We start from the raw sequence: 18,001 nt of genomic DNA on the forward strand, positions 1-18,001 counted from the left end.
TTCCCGCAAAGGTGACCACTTAGCGTAGAAATGGTATATTGTTGGCCTGCTTTTGAGTGTCAGGTTTATTATTTAGTAAAAAATAAATTACTTAACTCTCATGATCCAAGAACTTTATTGATGCAGCAGGCACTTTACAATGAAACCAACCCCATGGTCCAATTAGTTCTTCGACTGTATGAACAAAACCGTCATTCTAATAGACACTTCTCCTGCCTGTATGTTGTCGGGATCTTGCATCTGCCAAGGACGTCGCTACCTCTTAAATAAGCAGTACACACGGGATCTTTTCTTTTTTCACACGCTTCGATAAAGCAGCACCTGAAGACACCTGTTCTCTTACAGTAATAGGAGGCAGGAGTGTGCCTTCTCTCTGCCTTTTAAAGAAGAGCTCAGGAGAGTGTCTTGACTCCTGTATTTGATAGTCGGAAGATGCAGGAATACCTTTATTCTTCCCCCACCTTTAAGGTTAAAAGCATTCCAAGAGGAGGCTTCCATAGTATTTTAGTAGATTGCAATCTCTAATAAAGATGGACCAGTGTCATGTCAGCTAATTCCTTCTTCTGAGTCCAAAACTGATCGTTGTCTTGGTTCAAGTTAATAGTCTTTTAAACAGTCTTTCTTGCTGTAAGAACTCTTACTATGGAACCTAGTCCACCTACTGCTAATGCCTGTGGGGATGGGAAAAGGAGAGAGGCGTTACACAGAGTCACTGCATCATGGGCAAAAGGCATCCTAAAAAGAACAAGCAATTAAGTGTTTAATAACAGAGTACAGGGCTCTTCTCCAAAAACTTACTTTTCACATGTAGACAGCTTGGGCTGTTCCACCTCATTCTACCCCTTTTTTTCTCTAAATTTTTAAAACAGTTAATTGAGGAAAATCTATTTGCTTTCTCTAGCACATGCAGACATTAAAGACATTTTAAGTCATTTCATTTAGGTACTAAACTGTATCGCACATTGCCAGGTCTCTGTGATGAAGCTGCACTGCCCCCAGCCTGCCAGGCCAGGCAGCCGTGGTTCTCCACGTACAAAGCACGCACAGCCCCACACCACAATGCAGCTCTTCCCGCTGGCTGCTACCACCAGAACAGGAAACACAGGTCTCGGGTTGCTCCACCTCTTCGTGTCTCTGCAGGTGCCTTCTACCCTGCTGATGCCTTTGCCTTCCTGCGGTGACAAGGGCTACACTGGCGCACTGGCTCCTCGTGGCGGGGTGTGCTCTGAATGATTTGGGCCAACAGTTTAAAGGCTAACGGGGGGAGCTCAGACCTGAACTGGGATCCGTGCTTGTGCCGATCTTGGGAAGTTTGTGCCTCACTTCCCCTCTGTAAATATAGGTGAGAGTGATTTTTGCCTTAAATTATTGCAGTACATACATAGTACTATTCTATAAATGTACTCCATGACATAAGAACCAAGGGACTGAAGGGTAGACAAAACCAAATACAATAATTGAGTAACCCATATACCACTAAATCTGAAGGGAAAATTACATTCTCCAAAATCTAACCGTCTTTTGGATCTAGAGAAGGATACTGATGTCGCATGTCACTGACGATGTAGAATGTCTCACCGCCCATATCCCTGAATGGGAAAGGGGGGAGGGCTGGTTTCAGTTTCATTTGCATCCCTCAATGTAGATAACGTATCCTTCTAAAGTCTAGAACACGATGGATGTGATTATGAAAAAAATAAATATTAAAGCTGACTGCTTAAAATGAGGCATGTTTACTTTGCAGACGTAATTCAGATACAGCCCAGTGGGTATTGCAATGTGTGACACGAGAACAATGGTAACAGTGTGAGACACCTCACTGTCCTCAGGAAACAGATGAATGCAAAGCGTCCACTTGGAGCAGAACCTGCACACAGCGCACACATGTAAATGTTACCAAGTTACCACACCTGATATACACAGGGACGACAGCCCTTTTCCAGAGGACAGACTGGTACTACTAGTGAGCAGCTGACTCCTCTCTGAGCAAGCCACACGTCTTACCGGTAGTGCCAAAAAGCAGAATACAAGCAAGGTTTTAAACCCTGCCCAGCCTACTCCAGACCTGCCTCGTTTCTTTCGAAACGAAGAGGACGAGATGCTTTACATGTGCCTACATGCTCTGAGCACTGTCATCTTCCCAGTCAGGGTGGGGTTGTGTAACATTACACACTGGGAGCACCCACCCATGGTTACCTGAAAACAGTCTCCAGTGGGAACAACAACAGGAAAAAAAAAAGAAAAAAAAAAAAAAAAATCAAGCAGAAACATGTTGTTCGCTGTCCTGAGAAATTCCCTCCTCCTCCCCTGTGAAGGTTCTGCAAAGCCGGCAACAGCTGCTAATAGCTGGAGTCACCCTACACAAGTTCTGCCTTTGGACGCCACAGGAAAAAAACGCATACTTTGTGAAAACAGCACCAGCGCTAGTGGCCGGCTGTACTGCTGCCATGTCGGTGGTACAGGGAGCCACAGCATTCCTGGGGATCATTTTTCCTAGGAGGAGCACTGACAGCCAGCACTGCAGCTAAAACCCTGCAGCTGGGGAAAATTTCATTGGGATTCCTGCCTGGGGCAGTGGCACTGAGCAGCTGCTCCACGTGCCTCATCCCTCAGAGAGAGGGAACAGTTCAGCCATCAGCTGATGAACATATCCTACCCTTCCCGGCTCACCACAGGCAGTTCACAGAAATGCAAGAGGACTGCTCCGCATCTCAGTGGAAAACGAAACAGGTTTGCTAAATCCTGTGACATGCTGATAGCAGCACTCTGCTGGTGAAAACTGCCAAGCTAGATAATCTCTGAAGGTCCCTTCCCACCCCCACCGTTCTGTGGTTCTGCACGTGAGGCCTGAGCCAGCCCGAGCACCCCCACGGCCGAATACTTGGCTCCAAAGGAATGCTGCCAGCTACACCAGTCAACCAAGCACAGCTCCTCTCCCAGCTCCTTCTCTGCAGTGGGGCCGCGGCACTCATTAGGCGCAGAAGAAGGCGCAATGCTTCCTCCAGTAGACGTTGCCCTGCCACAAGTCTCATCTCTTCCCCCCGGCTGAGGGTAAGGTTTGAAATACAAGCAAAAGCTTAACAAATCCAAGCTCAGAGACCAAAGATAGAAGGAAATACCAGTTACTGTGCTCCTCAGGGATGAGCCCCCACCATCACGGGCTGCTCTTGCGGGGGACTCTAGCGAAAGCACTGACAAAGGAGTGTGGCTCAGCCAAGAGAGCACCAAACACGTACCTTTTCGTGCCACTGAAGTAATATTGCACTGCTATTTTCTGTTGGCTTTTCAAATCCTTTATAAATGTACTTCATTAACAAGTCAATGCCATTTCTGTCTAAAGAATTCACTGCTTGTTCTATTTCACTGCTTTTAAAAGACGTGAGGACTTTAAGCACAGTTCCCTGGGCCTGCTCCTGCGAAGGCAAGGAAAGGAGAATAACATGAGAACCAGCAAAGTTGGAAACGATCCCAAGACTGGCGTTCGACCAAGTATGCTCAGAGGGCCGGTGGTGACACTAAATGCTGACTTAGTTCTGTAACCAACTCGGTGAGCGATTTTCACTGCAGGTTTCAGGAGCGAGAAGGAGGAAGGGGTGAACACAAGGGCATCGCCTCTGCAGCACAGGCGGCATATTGCCGTACCGCTCGCTGTCAGCGCTGGGGTGCTACTGGGATCTCGGGGGCAGCGCCGCGTCACTCCGCAGCTCCCCAGCGACCCTCTGCGGAGCCCCCCGCCCGGCCCGCGCCCCGGTACCTTCATGGCCTGGCTCTTGGCGTTGGCCGGGGAGCTGCGCATGGCGGTGTGGAAAGCTCGCAGCGCGTCCCCTGTGCGGCGCACAAGTCAAGGACTCAAACGGCTCCTACAGCGGCCCCGGTACCGCCGGCGCCTCTGCGCAACGACCAGAGGTGGCGGGTTACGTGTCTGCAGCGACACCGCCACCTCTGGGGCCGCGCACCAGCCCGCTGCGGAGGAGAGGGGCGAAGCGCTTCGCGGGCCGCTCCTCCTGCCCTCCCCGCCCGGGGCGACTTAGGCGGGGATCTGGCTACCGCCGCCGGGTCCCGGCGGGGCCGCCGCGCCCCTCAGCGGGGCGAGGGGCTGCGGGCCCGGGGAGGCCCGCCCGCTCCCCCCGGCCCAAAGGATATCGCCTCAGCAGCGCCTCCACCTCGGGGCCGGCGTCGGGCTCGGCCGCCGACGCCTCCTCGGGCTCCTCCACGAACCGGTTCTCGTCGTACTGGTCGATGTCGAGGCGGCGGAAGCGGGAGGAGAGGGTGCTGCGCGCCATGCCGCCCGCCGGCGCCCCTCACCGGCCGCGGCCGGAACCGGAAGCGCCGCGCGCGCCCCGCCGGAAGCGGAACGCGCCGGACCCACCCCGCCCCTTCGCTTCAGCCCCCCTGGAGGCGGGGCTGCCGTAAGGTAGGACTTTATTAAAAATACAAGGTATCTGAAAAAAATCAGAACAATCATTTTAATGTACAAATTCAGTCGCTGTAGCAGATTCTTGTATTTTTTTAACAAAACAAAACGGGGGTGGGGGGGAACAGCCCTTCCGACCACTTTATTGTTATCCACTTAAAACAAGCTATGAGGAGGCCGACCCGGTTCTGTGCCGCGCAGGTGTACACAACACAAACACTGTGAGTCCATCGTGCACACTAGGTAGTAACTTTGCTGCTGAAATTTCATAAAACCTACCAAACAAAAAGCCAAACAACACCCCGAGCTGCTCCGCAGGTAACACCACTGTTAAAAGGAAAACATTTCATCTAAACCCAGAAATACGTAAGAACTACATGCAGTAGTATAAATTTCAAGGATGTATTACAAATACTCTGAAATTAATCTAGAGGAGGGGGGCGGGAAAAAAAAAAGAAACTTGCTACAGACACCATAATACACAATAAATTTAGATAATTTAAAAATAAAAAAGGCAAGAGGCAGCATTTCAGCAGCAAAGTGCTCAATAAAAAGTATATTGTAAAGGGACAGTACAATGGAGGAGGGAGACAGCAGGCGGGGAACGGGCTCAGAGGAAATACGGTGTGGTTGTTCTAGGAGGAATTACACGTTCTGAATCTGGAACTGCGCGGAATAGCTTTGGTTCTCTTGTATTTACATCTTTAAAGACCATGATTGACGCAATATTTCCACAGCGGTAGCAGTAATTTGGAGCAGACCATACCGTCACCAATTTCTCATCAAACATGAATTTATAGCCTTCATGAACTAGCTGGTGCGCTCTGCAGATGAGTTTTAAGTTGTTGATGTGAACAAACTGTAAAGGAAAGATGGAAGGTCAGTTTTCTCTGAGCAGCTGCACGCCACCGCCCGCACAACAGCCCGCCGCCACCACAGCCCGGCAAACGCCCGCCCTCAAGGGGCTACAGACAATACGGAGCAGCTTTTTCAGCCAGCGCACTGAAAAACACTATTCAGGTTTTGAGACTGGAGCAGTGAGAAACACCTATGAAATATAGGTCACAAGACTGTGCCACCCACAAGGCTCAACCACTCCTGAAGGTGCTGCAGAAAGGCCACAGAGAGATGGCACAAGGGCTGCGTTCGTTAACACAGCTCATTCAGAAGCCTGGGAAGGTCAGGGTCTGTTAGCCCTAAGAATTCTGCTCACTGTTTTCCAACGTAACAAAAATTAAGTCAAGAATTGTTACAAAAAATGGTACAGAATTTTTTTCTCCTAAATCCTCAGAAAAGAACTGTACACAAACCCTAGTGACGCTAGTCATTCTCACTGTGTTATACTTTTTAAAAGCAAGATCAGTGTTATCACACCTGGCAGCTGTAATTTAAGCTCAAACGGCTCAATTTTTCAAATTGGCTTGAGCGAACCTTCTCCACCACCACGACTTACTCGCAGTGGTCTTACACGGGAAGTTCATCATCTCACAGTGCCCTCGAGTGTAAATATCAAACTGAGCTGAATGCTTCAATTTACATCCTACCTGCATTACTTTATGTTGCATACAACAGCATCATTACCTCATTCGTCACCTTTGCACCAAAGAGCCAGCCTGCTCCTCGTGGGCTGATTGCCCACGTATCAACATCTTCTGGATCAGACCAAACAAGGTCACAGAAGGCGCCTTTGTGAGGAATTTCCTGATTACGTTCAATGGTTCGAATTTGATCAAGTGTCTTGATGTCTGGAGAGAGGCCACCATGCACGCAGAGAATCTGCTCATCTATTAACTGGAGAAAAAAAAGAGACACGTGCAAAATAGTCAATATTTTAATCCAGCCCAGAACACTACCAGTGTGACCCTTAAAGATCACTAATTCTATCAGTCATATTTAGACAGTCTACTTGTATTTTCATAATGTGTTTACACTTACAGCTGCTATTGTGAGCATGTCAAAGACTTTGGTACAGTATCTCCACGCATTAGCATTTCCATATTTGGTTTGGCACTCATCTGTTAAACAGAGAATGTTTTTCTTCTTAATGGTCAGAAGGCATTCAGGCAGTAAGATCAGAGGCAAACACTCACAGCAGAAGTCAAAAGTCAGACGTGTAACAAACCCACTATCAGGAGCATGGCTGGGCAGTTGGTGGGAAGCACCGAGTCCTGCTGCCAGGCAGGCCCGCCTGCAGGAAGGGACCACGGCACCCACTGGTCTCCACTTGCCAAGCAACACGCCAGCATTGCAGACAACGCAGGGGCTCATGCAACACAGTTGACCACGCTTTCACTGCTTCCCACGGCTGGCTGGCCGGGAATCAGCCCTTGGCTAGACCAGCCGAGTGCTTAAATTAGCAAATTTTATACAGGAGAATTGAGGCAGAAAGCATGAACCAACCAGGGCTAGTGGAAGATACTCTTACCACAAACAGGAGTTACAGTAGCTTTGTTTAAAGCTACACAAAGGTGGCAATAAACCTGACATGCAGGTGTTTCTTAAACAACTCGTGAACATTTGTAGTCACTCTTGCTGACACCTTATCCAAAAGAAAGTATGTTACAGACCATACTCTTTGTGGCAGGTGCTGGATACTTTCCAGAATTTCCTCAGGTTTTATCAAAGCCTCACACAACAACAAAGAAGTTTCCAAGCATTTTAATTCCCTCAGGTTTTCAAACAGTTGTTCTGCTGCTTATTTCTTACCAGTGGCACTTTCCCAGATGCTCACTGTTGACAATAAACAACTTCCACAGCACACTCTATGAATGACACTGATTTTCAGTTATACTCAAACTTCAGGGGAATTACATGGCTTTTTGTAGAGCCTTTTGTTACAAGATACCAAAGCACATTCTGTACAAACACACATTCTGTCTCTGAAATTGAATGTGGCACCAAAAAACAATCAGAAAACCCACATGCTGGAGGAAAAGAGCAGTGAGATCTGGACTACAAAAACACGTTCTACTTGAGGAACGCAATGGTCATGTTAACAAATGATAACATTCAAGTTCTACTGAGCCCACTTCCCACCCCATCCCAGGAAAGCCCCAGGCAGTGCTGCATTCAGAAGGAGTTTCCCAAGGGGAAAACGGGGGGAAAGAGGGGAAGATGCTGTACTTGTTTATTACAGATTAGCCCCCCTTCAGAAATCATTTGGATAAAGACTTACCATAAAATCCATACACTTGTGTTATCTGCCTGCTTTCATGATTGCCTCGTAACAGTGTGATACGATCAGGCCACTTAGCTTTTAGTGCAAGAAGGTAAGTGAAAGTCTCAAGACTATAATAACCTCTATCTACAAAGTCACCCTGCAAGTCAAAAAAATATTCATAAATGGAGAAACAGTCAAATGGAAAAATACAAAGTGATACATCCTTTCTTAATTGCAGTGCAGTGCATAAAGAAATGCTGAAGGGAAGCCAGTATGTGCTTAGGTCTATGAGAACATGTTCTTTGGTCGCTCGGAGTTTCAGCTTTGAACTGGGCACTGCACTCACCCAGAGCTGCCCTGACAGACAACCTGGCGAGCCCTCAAGACACCAGGTGCTGCTGCACCACAGCACAGCTCAGCCAAGCAGGCAGGCATCGCACTCCTCTCCTGCTGTACACCACACAACTCATACTTTACTCATAGAATGGTTTAGGTTGGAAGAGACCTTAAAGCTCATCCAGTTCCAACCCTCTGCCCCGGGCATGTCCACCTCCCACCAGCCCAGGTTGCTCCAAGCCCCGTCCAACCTGGCCTTGAACACTTCCAGGCATAGCTAATCTAAAACTCCCTTTTTCAGTTTAAAACGATTCCCCCTCATCCTGTCCCTCTAATCCCTGATCAAGAGTCCCTCCCCAACTTTCCTGTAGCCCCTTTAGGCACTGGAAGGTGCTCTAAGGTCTCCCTGGAGCCTTCTCTTCTCCAGGCTGAACAACCCCAACTCTCAACAAAATAAAATAATAATAGTCAACAAAGTAAAACCCATACGCCATAACCAAACAGCAACACAACACTCACAGACAAAATCTGAAACTCAACGAGTGTATCAGGATTTAAACTTTAAACTCATTTTTTGAACACCCGCTGAGACATGAGGACAAGCCCTGTGCGCACGTACCATGAAGATGTAGTTGGTGTCGGGGACCTGCCCGCCGGTGCGGAACAGCTCGCACAGATCGTAGAACTGCGGAGAGAAGCGGAGGCTGAGGGCTGCGCCCACCGGCGGACCCGGGCCCGGCCCCAGCCCCAGGGCTGCGCCGCACAGCACCGGGCGCGGCACAGGGCGGCCCTACGGCTCTCGGCGGGGCCGCCGGCCCGTTACCTGCCCGTGGATGTCCCCGCAGACGGTGACGGGCGTGGAGACGGGCTGGACGTTGGACTCCTCGAGCAGCAGGTCGCACACATAGTCACAGAGGCGCTGCGGGAGAGGAGGGGGTCAGCGCCGGCCCCAGGCCCACCCGGACCGGACCGGACCGCCCCGTCCCCCCACCCCGCCCCGCCGCCGCCCGCCACCGCCGCACCTTGAGGTCGTTCTCGGGCAGGTACTTGCAGAGCCGCGCGATCTCCACGTACTTGTCCAGGTCCAGTGGCGCCATCTTGAACGGCGGCTCGGGGCCGGAAGCGAGGCCCGGCACTTCCGGGGAGCGGCGCGGGCAGCAGACGCCAGCGGAAGTCTGGGGCACTTCCGGCCGGCGCGGGCCGGAAGGCGGCAGCCGCTTCCGCCCGGGGTCGCTCTCCTGTGAGCGGCGCGCGGCCCGGCCCGGCCCACCATGGGGCCGCGGGCGCTGCCGCTGCTGGAGCCGGGGCGTCGCCCGCAGCCGGCCAAGTGGTGAGTGGGGCCGGGGGGACCGTGGGCTGGCCCGGCCCGGCCCGGCCCGGCCCGGCCCGGCCCAGCCCACCGCGGCTGAGCGCTGCCCCTCGCTTCCCGCAGGTACCGGCTGTCGCCGCGCGGGGACCGGCCCCGCGGGCGCGTGGGCCACGGCTGCCTCTTCCTGCAGGGCGGCGGGCCCGGCCGCGTCCTCCTTCTGGGCGGCGCCGACCCCGCCGGCGCCTTCGCGGACGCCCATTTCATGGAGCTGGGTGAGGGCCGGGCCGGGCCGGGGCGCGGGGCCGGGGGCCGCCGGGCCGGTACCGACCGTGCTCTCCGCTGCCCGCAGGTGCGCACCGCTGGGCCGCGGCCGGTTGGAGCGGGCTGCGGCCGCGCTATGAGCACGCCACCTTTCTACCCGCCGCCGCCCCCCGGCGCTTCTGGGTCTTCGGCGGCGCCCACCCGGCGGGGAACCGGAGCTGCGTCCAGGTGCTGGACCCGGGTGAGTGCCCGAGGAGCGGCGGGCCCGGCCTCCACTCCCGGCCCCCACTCCCGGCCCGCCATGGGGCGGTGCGGTCACTCGGGGCTCCCCTCCAGGGTCGGCCTTGGCGCTCGCCCCGCTGAGCCCCCCGTGCCGAGCTGCAGGAGAGGTGGGCTGGCAGGGGCCTGCCGCGCTGCCGGCTCCTTGGTGGCTGGCTGTCACCTGGGAGGCAGAGCGGAGGGTGTTTTCTGTTACCGCATTGATTGCTTTGTTAATCAAATGTCATAGAAATAGGAACCTGGGAGAGTCCTGAAGTGAGTGGTATTCAGCCACTGCCTAGGACGTTTCACACCTCCTCAGCAGCTATAGGAGACTGTCTGTATGTGTTCGGAGGGGGAGATAAAGGAGCAGAACCAGTCAAAGACCAGCAGCTTCACATTTTTGACACAGGTACCTCTGGGTGCGGGAAGGGCTGTTGTGCCAAAAAACGAAATCCGTCTGCTGCTGAACTGGAGATCTGTGTCTCAGAATCAATCAAAGCCATGGAAATGTTGGGCCCCTGCTTTGGCTACAGGTCTAAACAGATAGGTGGATGTTTCTTGCTGTTGACATGCGCTTACCTGTATGTCATCACTGGGACTTTGGGCCAAAATGGCAGTGGGCTGTCATATTTGCCCAACAGCGGGTTCCTTTCTGTGGTGGCATTGCCCCGTGCTGCTCGTGTACAGCCAGAGTCATCGTGTTCATTCTTGCAGCCCTGTGTGCACCAGAAGGGGTTTGCATTCCAGTTTGAATTAATCTTTCCTGCTACTGGTGACCCAAAGAGCACACAGAGCTCCATGGGAGGACTTGTCTGCGCTTTATGATATGGCATTAACTCAACTCTGACCCCACTGGAGGCGCTTCCTTAGGAAGCCTCAGCAGGGCCCTGTGGTCGCTGGTTTTAGAGCTTCCAGAGTTTTCTTCCTAATGCACGTGTGCTCCCATTTTCAGCCACTGTGACCTGGTCTCAGCCAGATACTCAAGGGGATCCCCCTTCTCCTCGGCATGGACACGTTGTGATTGCAGTTGGGACCAAACTCTTCATCCATGGAGGTTTAGCTGGTGATATTTTTTACGATGATCTGTTCTGCATTGATATAAGTAAGTACAGATATAGGTGCTGTTGTGTGATGTGTTTTGATTTTGGGGGCCTTTTTTCTAAAAGGTCATTTCTTAATTGCTTAAAATACTACCCTACTTGTTTAAAACAACAAAACTTGCAGGTTTTTTAGAATGCATAACCAGAGATGATTATTTTTTTTTCCAACAGATGACATGAGGTGGGTTAAGATACTGGCCACTGGTGACATCCCGGGAGGACGGGCATCCCACTCATCAGCTGTGTTTAAAGACCACTTGTACATTTTTGGTGGAATAGGTCCAGACGGGACACTAGATACCACATACAAGTACCACATAGGTAGGGAGACTTCTCTCAGCTGTGTAATGGTGAATGGCGGTGTCTTGGAAAATGCCTCACCCCTTCAATTGCTGGGCTTCACCCCCATAGCAGTTGTTATCATTGCACTGGAGTTACACCAGTACAAGACTAAATGCTCTATAATGTTGAGAACTAGTCTAGTTAATGATGCCACTGTCTCAGCATGCTTTTTAAGCCTGTGAAGCTACATTTAAAGATGTGCATGTGTATCTTTGCACTGCAGAGAAGCAGCAGTGGACGCTCCTACAGTTTGAATCTCCTCTGCCCGCTGGGAGGCTGGACCATGCCATGTGTGTCATTCCCTGGCACGCTGGCAAGAGCGGAGACGTGGGAGCTGTCACCTGGGAAGACGAAGCCAGGAAAGCATTGACTGTGTCAGCAGGTGACACAGCTGAACCCCTCCAGAAGAGCCCAAAGGAGGAGGGGTGTGCTGAAGATGTGGTCTTGCATCTACTGTTAGTATTTGGTGGGATGGACACACAGGGGGAAATATACAGGGACTGCATTGTCAGTCTGATCGAGTAGCAGAGCTGCGGTCCTGCACAGCACTAGCCTTCTCTGTGCAGCTTTTATACTGTTATATATATATACTGTTGGATTAAGTTAATTCTTTCCAATAAACAAATTCTTGCCCTCAGATGGCACTGTGCTAACGTGCTCCTGAGGTATAGGTGCTGTGTCTACGCAGTCCTGCAGACAGGGGTACACTATTCCTGCCTACTGCAGAGCAGCTTTGGCCACTGTCGCTTGCCTCCAGGTTGCTGGAATGTGAGAGCAGCCTGGAATGGTTTGTGCTGTCTATGGGCAGCTTTCCACCCAAGAAACTCACATACTGTTGGCTCTGGAAACTCTTCTATCTACAAATTAATGGTGTTCTCTGGGAAAGGTTTTTGGGGGATGATTTGATTTTAGCTATCACTATTTTGAAAATGAGAAACAGAAAAGAATTGTTGCCTATACCAGGAAAACTGAAGTGCTGAGTAGTTTTAAGAAGGTATCAGATCAGGTGCTGCAAAAGCTCCTTCTGTACTCTGCTCCCTTTCTCATCTAATCCCATGGATTGGGTAAGGATCATAGTCAAATAAAAAGACTCAAGTTCCAATTTTTTTTAAAAAAAACATTTATTAGGTGTAGTCTTCAGAACATTGATCAGTTGTCTCATGTGAGACACTAACACTCCTAAAAATAGTTCCAATACTGCAGGAAGGTAGTTTAGTTAAGCCAAGTCTCCTTTGCATTAAAGTTTGCATCCAGTACCTCTACCCCAGCTCTGATTGCTGACCTGCCTCTCCAGGGAGACATTCACAGGCCCTGCACAAGCAACGTAAGAGCACATCACTCACAGTGCTGCCCTCTTCCTTAGGAGGGTCTGTGACATCCCAGCAGCAGGAGGTTTCTAAGTTCCCAGCACAATCAGCAGGAGTGCCCCAACTTCTGGAGCCATTCACAGCAAAGTCATCTGTCAGCACCAAACAGGCCAAAGTCAGGTTCCCTCGCAGGGGGGAGAGTTGATCCAAATCCTCAGATTTAGGCTGGTTAGAACAGGGTAAGCAAAAACACAAAACTAGAACAGAGTCCAGTGTAAATAACAAATTTATTGTGGTCACTTCAGGTAGAAAAGTTCTACACCAAATCCACATGACCGAATTGTTAAATAGAACGTTTCTGTTGCCAATACTTCTAACCCCATTGTGCATTTACACTCCCCCTGCTACCCCTCCCTCCCCAAACATCAAGCAACTGCTAATGAAAAGCAGTATACAGCCACTTCGGGCTAGCATTTCCAGCTCCACTCATGAGTGAAGATTCAGAGTTACATTCCAAATTAAGAGTTCAATATTTTAAACAAGTGTTCCTGAGTCCAATATATACACACACAACATTCAGAGATGGCAGTATCTACAACTCATCCTTCTCTGCTGCCTCCTCTTCACCAGGGGGAGGGCCTGCACTGCCATAGAGCTTGCTAACAATTGGCTGAACAACTTCCTCCAGCTCCTTCTTTTTTGCTTTGAAGTCTTCGATGTCTGCATCTTGATGGCTTTCCAGCCACTCAATCTTTTCCTCTACTGCTTTCTCTATTGTTTCTTTGTCTTCAGAGGACAGTTTACCACCCAGCTTCTCTTTGTCCCCAATCTGATTCTTCAGGGAATAGGCATAGCTTTCCAGCTCATTCCGGGAGTCAATGCGTTCTTTCAGCTTCTTGTCTTCCTCTGCAAACTTCTCCGCATCATTAACCATCCTCTCAATTTCTTCTGGTGTCAGCCGATTCTGATCATTTGTAATTGTGATCTTGTTTTTGTTCCCGGTTCCCTTGTCTTCAGCTGTGACACGGAGGATTCCATTCACATCTATTTCAAAGGTAACTTCAATCTGGGGGACGCCACGAGGGGCAGGAGGGATTCCAGTGAGATCAAAAGTTCCCAGAAGATGATTATCCTTGGTGAGGGGACGCTCACCTGGAAGACACAATTAGATACTGTTTCTTTCTTTCCTAGCTGTGGCTTGTAGTTTGTGAAACCACTAGCTATGCAGTTTTTAGAGGTTTTAATTTCAACCTGACATCTGTTATCTACAGTCTTACCTCATGCTCTGAGGAGCTCTTTGGAATTGCAACCATGAAAAAAGACGCAATTGAAAAAAAAATTCAAGGAACAGCTTTGGATGCAGGTCAGGAAGCCTGATCAGAGCAGTTTCAGAGAGCCTAGCACTGTTACCGAGCTCCTTTCTGTAAGGAGACATTCATAAGCATCTGGAATTATCTACAGCCTTTATGACAAGATAGTAGCGAGTATGAAAGTCTTATAGTAAGAGAGATTACAGCTGTCACATGGGCCACCACAGGAGATGCTTACCTTCATAGACCTTGATTGTCACAGTTGGCTGATTGTCAGAAGCTGTGGAGAAGATCTGAGACTTCTTTGTGGGAACAACAGTGTTTCTTGGGATCAGCTTAGTCATTACGCCCCCAACTGTCTCAATGCCAAGTGTCAGAGGACAGACATCAAGCAACACCAAGTCACCTGTAACAGATCAAAGCCAAGACTGACATGACTTCAGCCTGAAAGAAACACAACAGCCCATCACTGCAAACAGGGTCCTGAAGCTTAAGGAGGCACCAAGCTTGTTAAGGACTGCAACAGAACTTTAGTACATTTGTCAATAGCCAATATCCACTCCTGAGAGTGGACGCTCACTTGCACTGGCAGTGAAGGTGTCCTTACCTGTGTCTTGGTCCCCAGAGAGAACTCCAGCCTGGACAGCCGCACCATAGGCTACAGCCTCATCTGGGTTAATGCCACGAGAAGGCTCTTTCCCATTGAAGAACTCTTTCACTAGCTGCTGTATTTTGGGGATGCGAGTAGAGCCACCAACAAGAACAATCTCATCAATGTCAGACTTCTTTAGGTCAGAATCTTCCAAAACTTTCTGAACAGGCTTCATAGTGGAACGGAACAGGTCCTAGGAAGACAAAAAAAAACCCAGGACTGCAAGATTGTATTCCCATGTGCCTAGCCTCCGAATTACATGGCCTTAAGGTACAAAGAACAACCACTATATAGAGGAACAACATCAACTGACTTATGACCAGCCTTGATGAGACCTCAGCTGTCATTAACATGGCCACCCTGGCAGGAGCAGCTGCCTGCTTTTCACTGCAAGCACCAAGCTATTTATACCCTAAAGTGCAATGTCACAGCATGAACTACTGCACATTGACAAGTCTCCAATTAGAGCTGAGGCAGTGTGACTTTACCTTTCTAAACTTACCATGTTCAGCTCCTCGAACTTGGCTCGAGTAAGTGTCTCTGAGAAATCCTCTCCTTCAAAGAAGGATTCTATTTCAATTCTAGCCTGGTGCTGAGATGACAAGGCTCGCTTCGCCTTCTCCACTTCCCGTCTTAACTTCTGCACAGCTCTGTTATCCTTCCTGACATCTTTTCCAGTTTTTTTCTTGTAGAGTTTGATGAAGTGTTCCATAACACGTTGGTCAAAGTCTTCTCCACCCAGGTGAGTGTCACCATTAGTAGCCACAACTTCAAAGACTCCATTGTCAATTGTGAGGAGGGAGACATCAAAAGTTCCACCACCCAAGTCAAACACAAGGATGTTCTTCTCGCCCTCCCTCTTGTCCAATCCATAAGCAATGGCAGCAGCCGTTCTGTACAGGGAACAGCCCGTTCAGAAAACTGGGACTGGGACTGCCGCTACCCCCCCTCCCCAGCAGGCAGGGCATGATAGGCTACTTACGGCTCATTGATGATTCTCATCACATTCAACCCAGCAATAGTACCAGCATCTTTTGTAGCCTGACGCTGAGCATCATTGAAGTAGGCTGGCACAGTAACTACAGCATGGGTAACCTGAATAATTGGAGTAAGAGATACAATTTTGTTATAGAAATGTAAAAAAAGCACATAGCTTGTAAATAACCATAGCAATACTGGCAACAAGTAGCCCATTGTTCTTTTGAAGAGAGATAAAACCTGACCACCAGCTAAACCCATTCCCCTGGGCTGCCCAAGGGGCCAGCAGCACTGAACAGAGTTTAGGATTGCAAGGATAGTCCACAGATTCAGCCCACCTATCTTTAGTTTTGTAAAACTGCCGCTTTAAGCTCTTCCTGGTAGCACTCATGAACTTACTTTCTTTCCCAGGTAAGCCTCCGCAGTTTCCTTCATCTTTGTCAGGACCATAGCAGAAATTTCTTCAGGAGCAAATGTTTTTGTCTGTCCACCTCCAACATCAACCTGAATATGGGGCTTGGCTTTCTTCTCAACAACCTAGAAAGAACAACATATACTGTCCTATTCAACAATTCCTAGAATTATTCCCACTTGCCCCAGTGTTTCGTTCTCTCTAAAGATTAAGCAAGGTCTTTATGTAAGAAAACGTGTTATCAATGCTATCTAACACAAGGAACTGTTGCCTATACACCACAGCTACATTACTATACCCTACCCCTCCCAGGGGGCCTACGGAACTACCAGGTTACTCAAAAGGGCACCAGAATTCAGCAGCCGCTTCTGTCCGGACATGTAGCCCCCCCCCCACCCCTCCCGCCTTCGGGGCGCACCTTGAACGGCAGGTACTTGATGTCCTGCTGCACGGAAGGGTCGTTCCAGGTGCGGCCGATGAGCCGCTTGGCATCAAACACGGTGTTCTCGGGGTTGGACGTAAGCTGGTTCTTGGCAGCGTCCCCGATCAAGCGCTCCCCCTCGGGCGTAAACGCCACGTAGGACGGCGTGATGCGATTCCCCTGGTCGTTGGCGATGATTTCCACCCGGCCATTCTTGAAGACGCCCACACTGCGGGGTAGCTGAGCAGTCAGGCGGCGCTGGGGCCTGCACCCCCCCCCACCCCCTCCTTCCCGGGCTCCACAGCCCGGTCCCCGCCACCCCACCCCGCCCTGAGGCACGCCGCTTCCCGGGGGCCCACAGGCCCAGCCGCCACCGCCCCCCCCCTCCGAGGCCCCGCACTCTCCATGGGCCCACAGGGCCAACTGCTTCACACACACGCATCCCCCGCCCCCCCGTTCCTCACATACCAGGAGTAGGTGGTGCCCAGGTCGATGCCCACCACCGTGCCCACGTCCTCCTTCTTCTCCTCGTCATCCGCTCGCGCGGCGCCCACCAGCAGCAGCGCCAACAGGAGGTGCCTCATGCCGACCGCTCGCCCGCGCCGCCCTAACGAGAAGCTGCCTGTTACAAAATGGAGGCGCCACGTGCACGGCCCCCCCCGCACCCCCCCCCAGCCGGGCCGCATCGGCGCCCTTACCGTCTGCGTCTGGTCCGCCGCACCCCCAACTGCTGCTGAAGGCCAGGCCGCGCCGCCCGCCTTTATATATCTTCCGTTACTCCTTCGTGGAGGCTCGCCATTGGCTGCAGGGCCCTCGCTGGAGCCTCCCCATTGGTTGGCCGCTACTAAGCTGGCCTTTCTTGATTGGCGAGAATCAGGCGGTCCCTCTGACATGTCTGGCGCGCCCCCCTCCCGCCACCCCATTGGTTCATCCCGACGGCGTCGCGAACCTATCAACAGAGAAGCGTGAGCCAAGCGGAGGGAGCCCATTGGTTGGGGATGGCCGTCATGGCGAGGCCGGGGCAGGGGACGGGGGGGACGTTCTGGAAGTTTCCATGGTTACTGGCCCCGGGTGACAGGAGCCCACCATTGCGCGGGGTCGGCCCCGGCGGCCCGCGCACCCGCGACGCCTCCTATCCCGAGGCGCCCGCCGCTGCCCTAGCGGCGGTCCCGCGGCCGCCGGGACACCGTGAGGGAGGTACGGTGAGGTGGGGGCCCCGCAGCGGCCATGGCCTGGGCCTGGCTTGGGCCTGGCCCGGACTGCACAGATACATCCCTCTGGTGGGCCTGTGTGAACCTCATGAAGTTCATCAAGGCTAAGGGCAAGGTCCTGCACGTGGGTCAGGGCAATTCCAGGCACAGATCCAAGCTGGGCAGAGAATGGATGGAGAGCAGCCCTGAGGAGAAAGACCTGAGGGTGTTGGTGGATGAGAAGCTCAACATAAGCTGTCAGTGTGCACTCACAGCCCAGAAAGCCACTGGTATCCTGGGCTGCATCCCCAGCAGTGTGGCCAGCAGGGCGATAGAGGGGATTCTGCCCCTCTGCTCTGCTCTGGGGAGTCCCCCCTACAGTGCTGCCTCCAGCTCAGGGGGTCCCAACAGCAGAAGGCCACGGACCTGTTGGAGCGGGGCCAGAGGAGGCCCCGGAGATGCTGGGAGGGCTGGAGCCCCTCTGCTGGGAGGACAGGCGGGGAGAGTTGGGGGGGTTCAGCCTGGAGAATAGAAGGCTCTGGGGAGAC

At 51.6% G+C, this 18,001-nt stretch overlaps 4 protein-coding genes across 4 annotated transcripts; 1 reads left to right on the forward strand and 3 right to left on the reverse strand.

Annotated features, from left to right (window-relative positions):
* Positions 1-96: 96 nt before the first annotated feature.
* On the reverse strand, positions 97-4,318 carry ARPC5L (actin related protein 2/3 complex subunit 5 like). Its single transcript, XM_082492573.1, has 4 exons — positions 4,143-4,318; positions 3,755-3,826; positions 3,237-3,413; positions 97-671 (listed from the first exon to the last, which is right to left on the reverse strand). Exons 1-4 carry the CDS (start codon positions 4,281-4,283, stop codon positions 609-611), a joined length of 453 nt encoding a protein of 150 aa, XP_082348699.1. The 5' UTR covers positions 4,284-4,318; the 3' UTR covers positions 97-608.
* Positions 4,319-4,443: 125 nt separating this feature from the next.
* PPP6C (protein phosphatase 6 catalytic subunit) lies at positions 4,444-9,018 on the reverse strand. The gene is made up of 7 exons (XM_082492446.1): positions 8,933-9,018; positions 8,734-8,829; positions 8,530-8,595; positions 7,590-7,731; positions 6,350-6,429; positions 5,996-6,205; positions 4,444-5,273 (listed from the first exon to the last, which is right to left on the reverse strand). Exons 1-7 carry the CDS (start codon positions 9,005-9,007, stop codon positions 5,025-5,027), a joined length of 918 nt encoding a protein of 305 aa, XP_082348572.1. The 5' UTR covers positions 9,008-9,018; the 3' UTR covers positions 4,444-5,024.
* Positions 9,019-9,161: 143 nt separating this feature from the next.
* RABEPK (Rab9 effector protein with kelch motifs) lies at positions 9,162-11,820 on the forward strand. Its single transcript, XM_082492479.1, has 7 exons — positions 9,162-9,240; positions 9,343-9,491; positions 9,569-9,721; positions 9,989-10,150; positions 10,694-10,843; positions 11,013-11,162; positions 11,407-11,820. The coding sequence occupies exons 1-7, from the start codon at positions 9,182-9,184 to the stop codon at positions 11,706-11,708; spliced, it is 1,125 nt and encodes a 374-aa protein (XP_082348605.1). The 5' UTR covers positions 9,162-9,181; the 3' UTR covers positions 11,709-11,820.
* Positions 11,821-12,758: 938 nt separating this feature from the next.
* Positions 12,759-16,985, reverse strand: HSPA5 (heat shock protein family A (Hsp70) member 5). The gene is made up of 9 exons (XM_082492728.1): positions 16,962-16,985; positions 16,732-16,870; positions 16,261-16,492; positions 15,830-15,967; positions 15,435-15,547; positions 14,955-15,345; positions 14,408-14,645; positions 14,039-14,206; positions 12,759-13,642 (listed from the first exon to the last, which is right to left on the reverse strand). Exons 2-9 carry the CDS (start codon positions 16,845-16,847, stop codon positions 13,083-13,085), a joined length of 1,956 nt encoding a protein of 651 aa, XP_082348854.1. The 5' UTR covers positions 16,848-16,870; positions 16,962-16,985; the 3' UTR covers positions 12,759-13,082.
* Positions 16,986-18,001: the final 1,016 nt, after the last annotated feature.

Source organism: Vanellus vanellus, assembly GCF_965231255.1.
Source record: "Vanellus vanellus genome assembly, chromosome: 18".
Classification (NCBI taxonomy): Eukaryota; Metazoa; Chordata; class Aves; order Charadriiformes; family Charadriidae; genus Vanellus; species Vanellus vanellus.